General features: G+C 40.6%; 1 protein-coding gene across 1 annotated transcript in view; it reads right to left on the reverse strand.

Moving 5' to 3' along the window:
* Positions 1–9710: 9710 nt before the first annotated feature.
* Positions 9711–15654, reverse strand: part of LOC102300761 (synapse differentiation-inducing gene protein 1-like) — a 7550-nt gene continuing 1606 nt past the window's right edge. Inside the window, exons 2-4 of the mRNA XM_005916857.3 lie at positions 14136–14624; positions 11260–11397; positions 9711–10561 (exon numbers count right to left, since the gene is read on the reverse strand). Of these exons, the coding sequence (XP_005916919.1) occupies positions 10403–10561; positions 11260–11397; positions 14136–14558 (720 nt within the window). The 5' untranslated portion in view covers positions 14559–14624 and the 3' untranslated portion in view covers positions 9711–10402. The remainder of the gene's footprint in view (positions 10562–11259; positions 11398–14135; positions 14625–15654) is intronic.

The following is a 15654-nucleotide window of genomic DNA, read 5'->3' on the forward strand; positions in this document are numbered from 1 at the left end:
CATGCACTGGTATTTTATTTTCCCACATACTATACACTAACATAACATTTATAAATACAAACAGTGTGCATATACAGTCTGTTAACATAGATAGGTAGAGTATTTGCACTCTATATCAATACCATAAAATGTAAAATGCTCTGGGTTGATAAAGAAATCGATTATTCTGGCCACACGGTGGCAGTCTTGAGCTTCAGTCTTGAGCATTTAAAATCAAAAGCTCACGTATGTCCATGTAAATTTAATTAAAACACAGCTTCTCAATTACATATTTCACAAAATCCTGTTCATGTACAAAAATCCAAGAAAATCATTTCCATCTTATCATCGATTCATATCTGTCAGGATGAAGAGAAAAAGGGTCGTGAGCAGACAGGATCTGATATCTTGATCAATATTTGTCATCTCTTGTCAGTCTTCTGGTGCTCCCTATGATGAGGCTGTCTGCTGTGGGTTAATGGAGATGGAATTGATACTGTGGCTAAATGATCTGTGCTGCCCGGGGACTGATTTCATCTCCAAGGTTCTTTTTTCTTTTTTTTTGGAAAGCCACACTGACCCAGCTGGCTGTCTCTTACAAGTCTCTGGATTAGAATTATTATCTCTTTAATATTTAAATTTCACTGAAGTCAGTGTTCTGAGTGTCTGCATGATATATTAGTCTCTTTGTGCAATAATTATGCTTCTTTAACCCTCAAATCATTTGATTAATCTGTTGTTGAAGTCTGCTGCATTGAATAATCCTCTATTTTCTCCCCAGTATAGCAGATTTATGAGTAGCTGGTGTAAAAAACAAGAACATTTCATTATGTTTCCTCACCTGCTCACCTGTTGACATTTCCTATAGCATCAACATTGTGAAATTAAGCAAGAGAGAATGATTTTTTCACAATGTTTCTCCTTCAAAAATGTTATACACACATTTCCCTTGCATAAAACACACTGCTGGATTTCAAATCTCTCTAAATGCTGTGTGTCAGATTTATAGCCCGATTAAAGCAGCATGATGGGAGTTCTTTGTCTCTGGATGTGTGTCCTCTGTCTCATCTGAGTGCTACAGACAAAGACTGCTCTTTGTCACTGCTGCCTACTCTACTAATGGATATCAGTTATCTCTTGAAGTTGGACTTGACTGCTTGTCCCAGAAAGATTTATGATGTGTGGCATGACACCAGCAGCCATCCACTGCAGCCGCCCTCCAGCCTTCGGTGCTTGGTATTTTCAGCAGGCCATCTGTAGATAGTTTCAGATGCCAGCTCCAGTCATCTGGGCAGACATAAACTGTGTTAGACTCTGTTTACGTTAAAATGATATTATTGGCTTTTATTACTTGCTGCTTCATATTTCTTGTCTAGGAAAATTACATTACCACTACCCGTAAGGTGTCAGGCACTCAGGTTGCAATTAAAAACCATCACATCTTCTAGAGTCTTATCTTAGAGCTGTATTAAATGCTTTGGCTGGCATAAGACAGCAGTTTTGAGGAATGCTCTGAGCAAAGAGGCAAAAAAGAGGGAAAAAAGTGTCCAGTCTGTTCTTATCAATGAAGAGAACCATGAATGCATAGACCGTGCTCCCTTGTTGCTCAAGGGTGATAAGTGAAGCCAGAAGATGAGACTGCGAGGCCCTTATCAATCCAGTGTGCATCCTGGCAAATGCCGGCGCCACAGAGAGGGAGGCATGTTGCTGTGCGACAAAGGTGCGAGGGCAGATAAGCATGAATGTGTGAAATGCTTCAAAGATGAGCTTAACGCTGATGTGAAAGTGGGGTTTGAAGGGAGGGAGAGAAGAGAAGACAGATGGGTTTACAGAAACGGATGCTGACAAGTGTTGTGCTAAGAGTTGTGGGGATGTCTTTATTTCCTGATGCATACTAAAAAGTGCCTTGTTTGGAATACAGATTTTTCCTACTAAGTTACATGGATCTGAATTACAAGGACCGTAGGTTACAGTGTGACTGATTAGGTGAGCCTGGTTCTGCTGGAGGTTTCTTCCTATTGAAAGGAAGTTTTTCCTTCCCACTGTCGCCAAGTGCTTGCTCACAGTCTCATTGTTGGACTTTCCTCTGTATTATTGTAGGATCTTTACCTTAAAGCTCCTTGAGGTGACTGTTGTTGTGATAGGGTGCTATTTAAATAAAACTGAATTGAAGTAAAGGTGGGCTATGCCACCAAAATATCTATGTTGTGTAACATTGTTTCCCACACATTGCAGTTCAGAGCCCAGAAAACAAGTACCTTAATATACAGGAAACACCAAAATGAAACACTGAATATGGTAACCTCTTTAAATCCCTTAAATTCACTGAAATGAAATAATCAGAGCAGCAAATGAGTAAAAATACTCATTTGCTGCTTCATTTCAAAGGTAGGAAAGGTCGTAAACCAACAGCTTAAAAGAACAGCCGGTGTAGTGTTAAAAAATGTAGTGGCGTGACAAGTACAATATTTCTCTCTGAAAAATAATGAAGCAGACCCATGAAACAGTATAAAGTGGAAAAATAAAGTACTGTAGAAGTACCTCAAAACTCTACTGAAATAAAGTACTTGAGATGTATGTGTGCGTGTTTTATTATGGAATATTACACTGGGTTTTTTCATAAGATTGTATTTTAAAAGGACTCAAAATGACTGTGCTTCATTTTAAAAGCTAGAAATGTTGCAAAGTACTAGTTAAACAACCAAAAGAGGAAAAACAGACCAATAAATTACTCAATGATGTCACAAAATCTAGTGTCATTTCCCTGTGAAGTCTAATGAAGTAAAACCATGAAAGAACTTTAATGTAAACTCAACTGTACTCATATATGATACTTTAGTAAACGTCCCTGGTTCATGTTCATAACTTATTGCACTGAATATTCGATATGACTTTTTTAAAGGGGTGCAAATAAAAAAGTTTTGATATTATAATTGATACTTGTCATAGCTTTGTTTCAGTCCATTACAGACACAGAAGCATAGCACTCCTTCACCTTGGGGTGAATTTCCTGGGATGACCACTCCTGGGTCACTTCTTGCTCACTTGTGAATCATCTTTCTCACTGAATGATGGACTTTAAATTGTTCAGAAATGACTGTATAACCTTTCCCAGACAGATGGGCAGCAGCTATTGCTTCTCTTAGACAAGCGCTGATGTCTTTGCTTCTTGGCACCAAACGAACACACACCTGAATACTGCAAACTAAAGCTCGTGCTTTTATGGAGGCATTCATACTTGCTTGCTGATGATCAGTTAATCAGATGTGACTGGTTAGCAGCAGCTGGCTGCTACTTATCCTCCTAATTCCTATCGAAGCAGTTAAGGTGTGCTTAGTTTTTCAGACATTATTTCTGCATTTTGGTTTAATGTTTGATAAATAAATAATGGCACGGTCTAATATGTCATGTGTTGTCCATCTGATTTCAACCTAATTTTAAGACCCACCAATGATTATTTTTATGATAGTCTGAAAAGTACCTTAGAACTGATGTAGGGTGTGCTTTCTTTTTGCCATAACTACAATACTGTAACACAGCACTTAAAATCAGAAGGTTCTCTTTGGACTTGCATATATTCAGCAGCAAACACAGTTTTAAGTTCAGTGATCGGAGATTATTTTATGCCTTTTGAGGACACATTGCTAGTACAGTGTTGGTCCCCCTATATTGTCTTCAGAACTGCCTCAAGTTTTCACGGCACAGACTCAACAAGGAGCCGGAAACATTCCTCGGAGATTATAGTCCATGTTGACATGACAGCAGCACACAGTTGCTGCAGATTTGCCACCTTTACACCATCAGCAGTAGCACCAGCAGCAGCAGCCTGAACAATTTATACAAGGGAGGATGGATCCATGCTTTCATGTTGTTTACTCATCAGACCATACAATGTTTAGCCAAACTTCTGCTGTCCAATTGTGACGAGCCCATTTGAATCATAGCCTCAACATCTCGGTTTCTTGTTCTTAGTTGACAACCTGTGTGGTCTTCTGCAGCTGTAGCTCACCTGCTCTAAAGTACAACATGTTATGCATTCAGAGATGCTCTTCTGCATGCATTGCCTATATAGAGTGGTTATTTGCATTACTGTTGCCTTCCTGTTAGGTTGAATTAGTTTTGGTCATTCTCCTCTGACCCCTTGCATCAACAAGAAGTGTCACTCATTAGACAATTGATCATTTTTACAGACATTTCTTTGTAACCCCAGGGATGGCTCCAGTAGATAAAAGGCTGATTACATATTTGTAATATGTAACTATTAAAGTGGCTGTGTGTTTATGTAAAAACATAAATAAAAAAATGCATTGTTTAATTAAGCAATCAGAGTATTTCTCTCCTGGCATATGCTGTGGATTGTTAATCCTCCTGTTCTCATATTTAATAAATATATTTAGAATGAGCTGCCAAAATGTATCTCACGTTAAAAGGGACCCTGCCAGACAAAAAAACCAACAAACAAACAAAAAAACTCTTCTTTATAACTTTGTCAGTGACAGACAGCAACTTTAATCTCTAAGATTTGGGATTCCTTTTGATAAATTCTTTATCTCATAAAAAAAATAAAAAAAATAATATTTTCTGGCTGTTACGTGTTTCCTCCTGCAGTATTTTAATAAATAAATTCTTCCATGCATTTCCAGTATCTACCTATTTAATGCGGCATTGTGGGAGGTTGGAGCATGTCCCAGAATATTCTTAAAGAGTGTGTATGTGTGTGGGGTTTTCAAATCCTACAGGGAGGACATCAGTCTGTAAAATAAATACAAATGGAATATAAATAAACACATTTCAGTAAAGAGAGGAAGAAAAAAAGCTTTTACATTTGAATCTGAATGTGCTTGAATGGCACCATCAAAAACTGCTGTCAATGTCGAAATGCTGACTGAGGACTATGCCGCTCTTTGCTTCTTGTGTCTGCATATAAACAGCTGAAATCTCTGAGGTTTCAGACATCAGTTTAGTTTTACCCATTCCAGAGAAGTCATTGGAGCTTTTTTTGACCTAAAAAATGTCTCCGGAATAATCAAATATAGATACAATTTTTACATTTATCTGTCTACATGAAAGCTGATGAACTTCAGACAGAATGAAAGAGTCTATAATCTACCAGCTGAACTATGTGCTTTTGATTTAAGATCCGTCACACAACACCAAGCAAAGAGGTTTTGCCACTTTAATGAGATAACCGCCACATCTCAGGTCACAATGTCCACTTCCTCATTTACAACGTCCCTTTGAATGGTAAGTTTAGATTGTGGTTTCTGTTGAGTCTTATTTCTTTTTCAAAAGAGAAATGTCCACAATTTTTTTCTTCAATAGGTCAATAAAAAGAAGGGGGAAAAAATCACAACATCTGTAATAAAAGATAGCAGGTGTAGCTCTTTCTCGCAACCACTTCAGCCACTAACGATATCGCCTACTCGTCGGTCGTCTAGTTGTGAGCAGGAAGAGGTGACAAGTATTTATTAAAGCGGTGATGATAATCTGAAAATGCCTTTCAGTTGCGTGATGATGCTCGCTATTTATGCAGCACTCAGCTTTAATGTGTTTTTGTGTTTCCAGTTTATTGGGCTTTTGTTATTCTTCTAGAAATGTGATTGTCCCACTTTAGTTCTGCGTACAAGACGCATTCAGTCTATTTTCATGATGTGATGTGACAAGGTGGGGGTGTGACTCGACAAAATCGGATAATTATAGATGCGATTATATTTAGAAACTCGGTACAAAGAATGTAGTGTCCTTTCAAAACGAAAAGCCTGGATTGCATACAGTGATGCTTACAGTGCAGCTCACATGTTCGCTGCAATATTTGAAGAAGTACACGTTCAACCTGCTGCCTCTTGGAAAGTTTTTATTCACGTGGGGGTGGATGACTAATAAAATCAGTTTGCTTCTGGTGGTCTGAGCTTGCTATGGATGCTGTGAGTGAGCTAGCAGGCGTGGGTGAAGCTTCCTATCTATTGAGGGAGAGAAAACACATGCAACGCTGCACTTTCTCTCAGAGTGAGCCCACTTCAGCACCCCATACAGCTCCCATTGATGAGAGCGGCACTTTCGCCCCCGTCTCCCCCATCAAGCCACATTTCATGCATTAGAAACTTGCTCGGGGAGAAGCTGAAAAAGAGAAAGCAGATGAATTTAGAAAAGGTGCAGGCTTCCTGTAAGACTTGCTATCTAGTCTATCTGATACAGAATGGGGTGTACATACATGTATATATATATATATGTATAAAACAAACAGAGGTCAATAGTCACTCTTCTTATTTGTGCTTAAAATAGTAACATAGGCATTTCTTTGCCTTAATTCAAGACAAACAGGTATGTATATAAACTTAGCACAACATAAAGTAAGAACATTTGCATTTGTATCAATGGTTTCTATGTTGTAGCAATGCATCTTGGCAATAAATCTTATACTGTTGAAGATTTGACATGGGTGCAACCCACATGCTCAACTCTGCTGCTCAACCCACAAACGCATTTTCCTTACAAATGTGTCACCATTTAAGTGGATATAAATAAGCTTTCCAGTGATATTGCCAAGATACATTGTTTCAACAAAGATATAATCTACACAAACACAAATGTCCTTACTTCATGTTGTGCCTGTCCAATACAGTCTTGATGAGCAAACAAGATTTTGCTAACACAGGCTAACATGTTCTGCAGTGTGGGACATGGCCAGCTGCTGTTACTTGCTTGTCTGGCAGTGGAAAGCCAGCTAGGCCTCTGTCTTCCTGTATTTGGTTCCACAAAGGTTTGGACAGCAGCTGAGGGCCAGTTTGAGACTTATTTTAGTTGTTCGTCCATTTTCGCTTCTTCTGTTCCTCTTTTTATTGTTCGCTTCAGCACCTGAATGTGAAAGGTGGATGCAGTCTCAGTGTCTGAAGCTATTAAAGAAGTGCCTTGAACGTGAATCCTTTCTAATGACTGGGAATGGGGGGCAAAAGGATGTGGAATTCTATGTGGAAAATTAAAATGCACTCTGATTTATGACCTCAGTAAACACTTTGCTGATAAGGCAGGATTTATTATATGAAGTGGTTACCTGTGCTGCTGCTTTAAAGCAACATCATGTGCACAATTTGTCTGTTGCAGGACTGTGTGTGCTTCATATGACTCAAGAAATTTTTTCATTAATGTGCCAGATATTTGCCTGAATTGATTTTATGATGGGTAGGATTCTTAGCATTTAAATATTAGTGTCTACTACATTTGTTTGTTGTGATCTGTTTTCTCCTGCTTCTTGGCTATGCTGTCTGCAGAGTTGAACCTGACAGCTATTACTCTGAGGCTAATGAACTGTATGCATGGCAGGTGGGGCAAGAGAACAGGACGTGCGTGGTGGTGGTTCCAAGTTTTCGAGCCGAGTGAAGTGCTGGTCTAATTTTGTTTTGACATTCTGACTTCAGAGTGTAGGCACTGTTCCTGTTCCTGCTCACAGCATTCTGGCAGCTGAAGTCACCTCGAGCCCCGACAGTGAGTGATGCCAAACGACAGTGAAGAGACATGCCAGTGACTGCACTGGCATGTGCCTGCAACAGTAAGTGGTCAATTTAATGCTCCGTGGTCGACAATAAGCTTTGACAGGCTTTGCAAACCACACAATCGGTGTCCCGTTTACTTGTTTCCAACCTTTGTTCTCTGATGTACCTTGACAGCCTTAAGCCAAGGATGCCTCCATCAACCGAGACTTGGAGCTGTTTTAACAGACGTTGCAGACTACATTAAAAATACATCTGCTGCAGAAACGGTAAACAGCTTTTACATTGTAACAACATAATCTCATACATTCAGAATGCCGGTTCATAAAAGACAGAATAAATTACCTTGGATCACTTCTTTGAAAAAAAAAGTTGTTAATTTTGTCAAAGTGTAACTATCTCAAAGGATGAACCAGCATTGTGTGTTCACGTAAATATAAATTGTGTCTTAAGGCACTGTGTTGCTAGCAGCGACATAATTTGCTCCCATTTCTTAAGTTGAATCTATGAAAAATCTCAAAGACAGCATTGTTGGACATGCATAAAATAGTATTAATGTACCAACAAGGTGATTCCCAAAGAGCTATTAGCTGAAAATTTGTCATCTCTTGGCACAGTGTGCCGTGTGTCCGAAAAGAAACCAATTGAGGAAACTGAATAAAAGCACGAAGGCTTAAAAACCTTTCCACAGCAGATGGGCAGTATCTGAAAGTCATGTCCTTAAGAAACAGGAAAAACAATTCTGCTAAGACATAGCACAGAACCTGAGAGATGTATCTGGCCCTTCAGATCCAATCTACTTTTTGCTGAAACCTCATCAAAGAGTTGAAGGGTCGATGTCAAGACTTGGCATATCTCTCAAGAGTGCAGTGTGTCATTTTAGGAAATGGAGTGAAATGGCTGAGGTATATCAAATTACACAAGAACTGAACTGCAAATCAGTGGCAACAGTTCTTATGGATTGATGAATAAAAATGTTACATTTTTGACAAACTCATTGTCAATATGTACTGACGAAATCATGAGAGGTACAACAGTGAGCATCTAAAGCCATCTGTAAAACACTGTCATGGTTTGGGGCTGCATTTCAATCAGTGACGTTGAACATCTTGTCAAAATTGATGGAAAATTGATGGCCTCCCCACAGCCTGATCTCAACATTATTGAAGCAGTGTGGGATCATATTGACAAAGAAGAGCTTTAAATGTCGTTCAAGAAGCTTGGAGATCTATTTCTGAAGACTTCATAGAGTTCAGGCTGCCTTACATGCTGTGATTCAAGACTTTTGCGTAGTGTTGTAGGTTTTGATGCAAAATTTTTCACTATGACTAGCTTGGATGTTTGAGCCATTTTACCATTACATTTTTCCAACCAATAGTTTTGTCTGTTTGTTGATTACATTGAGGTAGCCGTCAGCTCACAGGGGTAAGGCAGGTCATCTAATCAGAAGATTGGTGGTTTGATCCATGGCCGCTCCAGTCTCCAGTTTCTCTCTGATGCATACATTAGGGTGTGAACGTTAGATAGAAAGCACAAGTGCTTGTATGAATGGGTTAACGAGGCATGTTGTATAAAACGCTTTGAGAACACAGCTAGAGTAGATAAGCGGTGTAAGAATGAGTCCATTTACCAACCATAGCTATTGCTAATCTTTCATCAGTTTAGTTATTAGTTTAAGCTTTGCTTATCAATCACCTTTCGTCAACAGCTATGTCAAATGTAGCTTAAGTAGTTTAAGTCTTTATTGTTCACTGCTAACTATTTTAGCCCAACTAACTGCTGCAACTTTCCATCATTCAATACTTTTAGCTAACCCCTTTAGCCATTTAGCTGTTCAGCTGTAGTGCAAGACTCTCCCCTCAGTCCATTCTGTCTCTGAAACAAACCATTTTAGTTCCCTTCCAGTTAAACCAACTTTGTCGTGATTGGCTGCCCATCATAAACAGTGTGTCTGAACAGCAGGTGCTGTGTTCACATCTAGAAACAGAAATCAAGCAGCTGAGACAGTCTAAACTAACTAAGCTTTTTGTCCACTGGGATTTTGTACATAAACACATCCCTTAATATGTGAAACTTTGTGTTGTGAATGGGGTTTTTAATTTTGTTTTTTTTAAATCAAATTATAATCTGGAGTTCAGTTAATTACTTGCTTTTTTCCTAGCCCCATGCCAGTGCAGAACTATCCCTGCTCTGAGGCGCACCTGTCAAAGAAAATTGAATAAGGGAATATGAGACATTAGAGTGTTTAATTATTCATGCCAAATATATTTATTGACTAAATTTACAGTTCACAATAGACACTAATAAATTTCTAGTCCACTGCTTGGCATCTTTGTGTACACTTGACACATTTGTTGTCTTTCTGTCAGGGGTCCACTTATCACGTCTTACTAACTGGATCCCTTTCGAGTATTCCTTAAATGAACAATCACCCAGAAATCCATTGGCTGACTGTTTTTCCAAGAAATTCATTTACAAAGAGAATAATACACAATCTGCAACAGTAAGGACAGATAGTACACTGAATGTAAAGGTCAAATAAAAATGCTGTAAATGATTAATGTGATAAAAGGTAGGTAGTGTCATTCTCTATGAGTTCATTTTTTTCTTAGATAAGTGTAGCACAGTCTTTGTGGAAGAGTAGTCATCTTTCTCAGCACTGTCTTTTTGTGTTTTTATAGAGGGATCGGGAGTGTTGCATTCCAGAAATAAAGATTCAATCCAGATCAATATGCTGTCCAAGTAATACTCCATCCACACATATTTTCTTCTCTTGCTCTCCTTCTGTTCTTTCTCTTCATATAGCTTCTGCTTTTGCAGAGAGCCAGCTTCGACAATGACGCACACCTTCAGGAGAGGCAAATATCTGTCCACCTTTTCCCTTCCTTTCATCTTTATGTCTACCGTCTCCACCCTCCAAGCATGTGGTCCTAGTGCTATACATGTCCAGGCTTGGACAGGTAGGCTATGAGGGCCACAACCACCCCCACATACATCCCTGTTCCAATGGTAATGGAAAGTGCAGCCAGGAATAGGGCTCTTCTGGAGCTCATCCCTGCTCTGGAGAAGTCTCCCTTTGCAACAGCCTTGCCAGTCTGACAAAACAAAGCAGAGAGTGAAATGAGCTGGTGTGTTACTCATCAGCACCGAGTGTCTGAGTAGGTGTAAAGCCACAGTTAAAAGAGAGAAAACAAGAAATGCTCTCAGGGAGCCATTAGTTACCATGGCAATTAGGTCATTATCCCTCTGACAGTGACAAATGTGTTGTTTGGGTGTTTTGGTTTCCTATCAAAAATGAGGCTGGCCTTTATTTATTCTTTTGACACATTATTTTCTGTTCTGCTATAATTGTCTCTGCAATTATTGTCTTTCAAAACTACAGAGAAACACTGTGCTGCGTTTGAGGTGAGAAGGCTTGAAGCTAATGGTTTTTTAGACCAGAAGGATGCTAACCATAAGACCAACCAAAGGTGCTGCTATAATTGCAAATGAGTTCTCAGCTATGAGCAAAACAAGTTAAAAAACAATATAATGGCAGTCGGTCGCTCACACAGGAGCGCACTGTGAACCAAAACCTTAGAGTTAATGGTTTCCCAAAGTGAACACAGGTGACTGACAAGTGGGCCGGATCTATTTAATTTACATAGCCAATCATCTGAAACAACTGCAAGGAGGGTCACAGGGTGGAAAATGGGCTGCGGCTGCACTTGTCTGAACGCTTGTGCTCACTGACCTTAAATAGAATGCAGTGTAATAAGAGTTGATGACATCCTTGAGATCTCTGGGCCTTTACCTTGTGAGAGTAGTAAAAGGCAACGATGCCCAAGGGCCAGAAGCAGCAGAGCATGGAGAAGATGGCGAGGCCCAAGTAGTCCCGAGGGGGCAGCACGATGAAGTTGTCCTCACTCTCACTGTCACTGGAGCTGTCACTCTGGAAGACGTTGATTTTATACAGAAAAATTATAAGTCAGAATAAGAATGGATGTGGAACCTTATATATAAACATAATAACAGAGTATGGCTGACGTATAAAAAGCCAGGTGTACTTTGGACAGCTTTATGGTGTCGTAGCTTGACATCTCATGCTCCCTCTCTACTGTATCTAACCTTTTCTACAACCGCCCAGGACAGGATGTGCTCAGTCAGCCAGAGAGGATTTGGTGCCTCTGTCAACACACATGAGCGGTCTGACAGATAACACAGGATTAACGGATTGTTCCATCATTGCAAGGTGACAGGACAGAGCGTCATTTATGTGCTAAATTGCTTTTACACTCTGAGAGACCTCCACCATCTTTCCTTAATGCACCAGGCATCTTATGAGGTGTACAACAGGAGCCTGTTGAACGCATCGTACCTTGAAAGTCAGGGCCACGGGAGCTAATGAGTGATAGATCTGAATGCCACTTAGGCCACATGGGCACACCCAGCCTGCAGCAACGATGGCAATGTGACTACTACACAGGTGACCTTTAAGAGAAGGTGGCCTTACTTCTCTTAGCTGTCCCAGACATGGAGAGGATGTTTGTCTAAATAAACAGCCCCCACAGGAGCAAGGTTTCATTTGTTAGTCTTCCTGCCTTCGGATCAATCAAAGCAGGGAAAAAGGAAAGTGCAAAAACAGAAATCGATGTGTAAGGCGGGAACTGAACCAACCATTTTAGAGGTAATTAAGGAACAGGCAGTGAGGCAAGCAAGAGAAAAAGGAACCATACTTGTAAATAGCCACATTTCACAGAATATTCTAAACTATTTTCTAGCGTCTGATCGCATCCGAATTAACCAAAACACTGGATGCAATATAGCTATATTCAGAGGATTTCCGCTCAGAAACCTTATTTAGAGGTCAGCGGGGGGTCCAAAGAGTTTACAAACAAATACCTTTGCCAAGAAAGAGATTACGAAGCTCTCTCTTATCTGCTTTATGAACACTGTCCACCTAGACAGACGGGTACGATCTATCAAAACAGCAGCTGGTGGTAACTGCATAATCTGACATCACATGAATAAACTGGTGAGTACAAACAGCAGTAATCTCCTTTTATCTCCGTAGCAAGAACTGATAACAGTTCTGAGTGACTGCTGCATTCAGTCTTACTGACAGCTTGCCTGACACAGAGTCCGGTCGGCTGGGAACACGCTCCCAGTCTGGTCTGCCAGTATAACGGATGGGGGTCCGCCGAGGCTCAGTGCCTTTAACAGCCCTGTCACAGCTCTCTCCCAGTCCTTGTTAATGTCTGAAGGGGACAGGCGACTCAACACCGGGGCGCGCACACACACACATGCGCACGTATCTGTGCACCTTGTTAGCAGGGGCAATCACAGTGGCATAATGCACAGGGTCTTGTTACTTTGTTACCTGCAATTTATTTTGTCTGTATCACCCAAATGTCAAACATCACCTGCCAGAGACTTGGTCTACGTTTTTCCCCCCCTCTCTGTTGCTGATTGTACACAAGGCCTGCAGCAACATGCAACTGTGAAGGGAAAATGTGTAAACACAGCTGCCACAGACAATATATGGGTAATTTTGGAACTATATGGACCTTCCCCAGCTGCTGCTCTGTTTCTCTTATTTATATTCCCATAGCTGTAAAAATCCTCTTAATCACAGTTTCTCTGAGTCGGCATGACTCGAATATTAGCGCTGCGGCACACGGATGCACGCACAAACACAAAGGCAGGAGGAGAAAGTAAAGAAATGTAGGTGCAAAAGGACTCATATTCCATTTGGAAAGCCAGCTTTTTATCAGAGCACTGTTAATCACATTCATTTGCGCTTTTGAATTGACATGGAATAACTTTGGCTCCGGGCTCACCTGCTCTGACGGCCATGAATCAGCACAGCCTCGCTTAACACCGTTAAAGCACGACATTACTTATGGCATTAATGGCAGTTGCTGCTATGTCTCAATCTATCTGCCAGGCCTCCGAGTGACAGGAGCTGGCGTGATCATCAGCTCGCTAAGGGTGCTATACTTCTTCCTCTGCCAGCTCAGAGCCCTGAGTACTTCACAAGCCTCCCTGGGTGAAATTAGATTTTCACCACTTCTGAAAAGACTTTGCTCTTTTTTGCTGTCATGTTATCTTTTTGTGACTATATTAACCCCAAAAAAGAGAGGAAAAATTGCCGAAATAGATAAAAATCAGATGTGTCATTTTCTTGGAATGTAATTATAAGACAAAAACGAACAATTACCCCGCACCGCATTTCAAAGAGTCACAAGCAGATTGACCATTTGCAGAAAAGAGTGAGAAATGCGCGTGAATCACGCCGACAGTCTAATAGAACAGCAAATGAAATAATAAGCATCACTACAGCACCGTGACTCATTTTCTGCTGAAAGCTGGCCCTGACAGTTACAAGCAAGTGTTGAAACGCATTTAATTTCATATAGTGACTCAATATTCAATTACTCTGTCAACACTGCCAAACGGTTCTTGCTTCGGTCTGCTGCTTAAGCATGTATGGCTACAGTAATCATTCCTGTATGCCTTGTATAAAAAATGAAGAATTATAAGTTTATTATTTCTCTAATAACTTAATAACACAGACTTCCTCATGATGCATCAGATGCTTGGAGCTATGGATAACATGCCTATAAAGCATGGTGCCCTGCCATTTATGCAGACAACATATTCATGTTTTCCTTTCATGTGACCTCTGACCTCATACTCAGGACCTTGCTGCTCCTCCTCCACCTCATAGGATACCGTCTGTATCTTGGCATCCTTCTCCTCTTGCGCGCTATCCACTGTGTTTTCCGTGGAAACGCCATCTGACGCCTTACTCTCTGTGAAAGTGGTTTCAAAGCTCTCGCTTTTCGAGTCCTTGCTATGAAGGCTGATGTCGTCCTTGCACAGGATGAAGCTGGGCCTGTAGAAGGCCTCCACTGCCAAATGGAGAGAGGTGGCATCCAAGAATTGCTGAGCCTTATGTTTGCCATTGGCCCCAGTGCAGTAGTAGCCAATTAGGCTGTCCTGATAAGGCTGGCTCGGGTAGTCACACTGGTAGCCCTGGTAGTCGTTAGGAACTGCATGACTGCTGGTTTTGTCCAGCAGGGGGTTCTGGAGCTCGCTGAGGCTCTCCATGAGGGCTGGTTCAAACGTCTTGTGGATCAAAGGATGGAGTCCAGAGAATATCGGGCAGTCTGGCAGCTGAAAAAAAAGTCATCTAGTTAATAAAACCTGAAACATAAAGAAAGAAGTCAAGTCTAATCACAGCACATTCTAGGGAATATAGAGTTAATCTAGGTGTGGTATAGGTCTCCAGTTTGATCTAAGCATGAAAATGTGCCCTCTAGAACAGATTTCTAATGCAGGAAATATTTCATCTTGTTTGACAATCAGCATTCCTCTCCCAAGCTCTCACCAGTCTGAGCCATAAAAATCACCATCTGGTGTATGTTCAACTGTTGCATCTCACCCCCCCCCCCCCCTCCAGTTTTATATAAACATTTAGTGAAAAAATATCTTCCACGTGTCACAGCTTCCTATAATGAATACGCGGAGAAAGGATGATAGTTGGTGCTGTATTTCGCGGTGCATACTAATTTGACAAGTCTGAAGTGGCCTCCTCGACTCCGCCTGGATGTTCAAATGCAGCTGAAGAGTGGGACTAATGAGTAGAAGATAAAAAAACAATAATAATAAATGACTGCTTTATGTAAAATAATAGCAATTAAAAAACAACAACAACAAAAACAAGAACGCTGTCAGGAAAGGCAGTCACCAAGGCAACCAGTCCACCAATGAGAGGCCCTGTGATATGAGCGTGTCCAGATTTGGGGTTAAGCAAATACACTACTTTGTTTTGCAAAACGGTCAGTCCCTGTGGACCTCGTCCATCAAATTCATTTTTTTCATCCCGTGACTAATGGCGAAATGAGATAAAGGGGCTGCATTATGTTATGAAAATAAGTCCGAGTTATGTCATGTGTTTGTTTAGTTGAAAGTCTGAAAACTGAGAAACAAGCTGCAGGGATGGAAATGCACAAGCACATTTGGATGCGATTGTGATTTTGCCCAGAGATTTTGATCTTTGAGGTCTGGAAGGTGACTGAGTGGAGCATAATGGCATACAGAAATACATGAGTTTGGCAAAATATCTATCTATCTATCTATCTATCTATCTATCTATCTATCTATCTATCTATCTATCTATCTATCTATCTATCTATCTATCTAT

This window comes from Haplochromis burtoni, unplaced genomic scaffold (genome assembly GCF_018398535.1).
Source record: "Haplochromis burtoni strain Fernald_Lab_line unplaced genomic scaffold, NCSU_Asbu1 Contig_16, whole genome shotgun sequence".
Lineage (NCBI taxonomy): Eukaryota > Metazoa > Chordata > Actinopteri > Cichliformes > Cichlidae > Haplochromis > Haplochromis burtoni.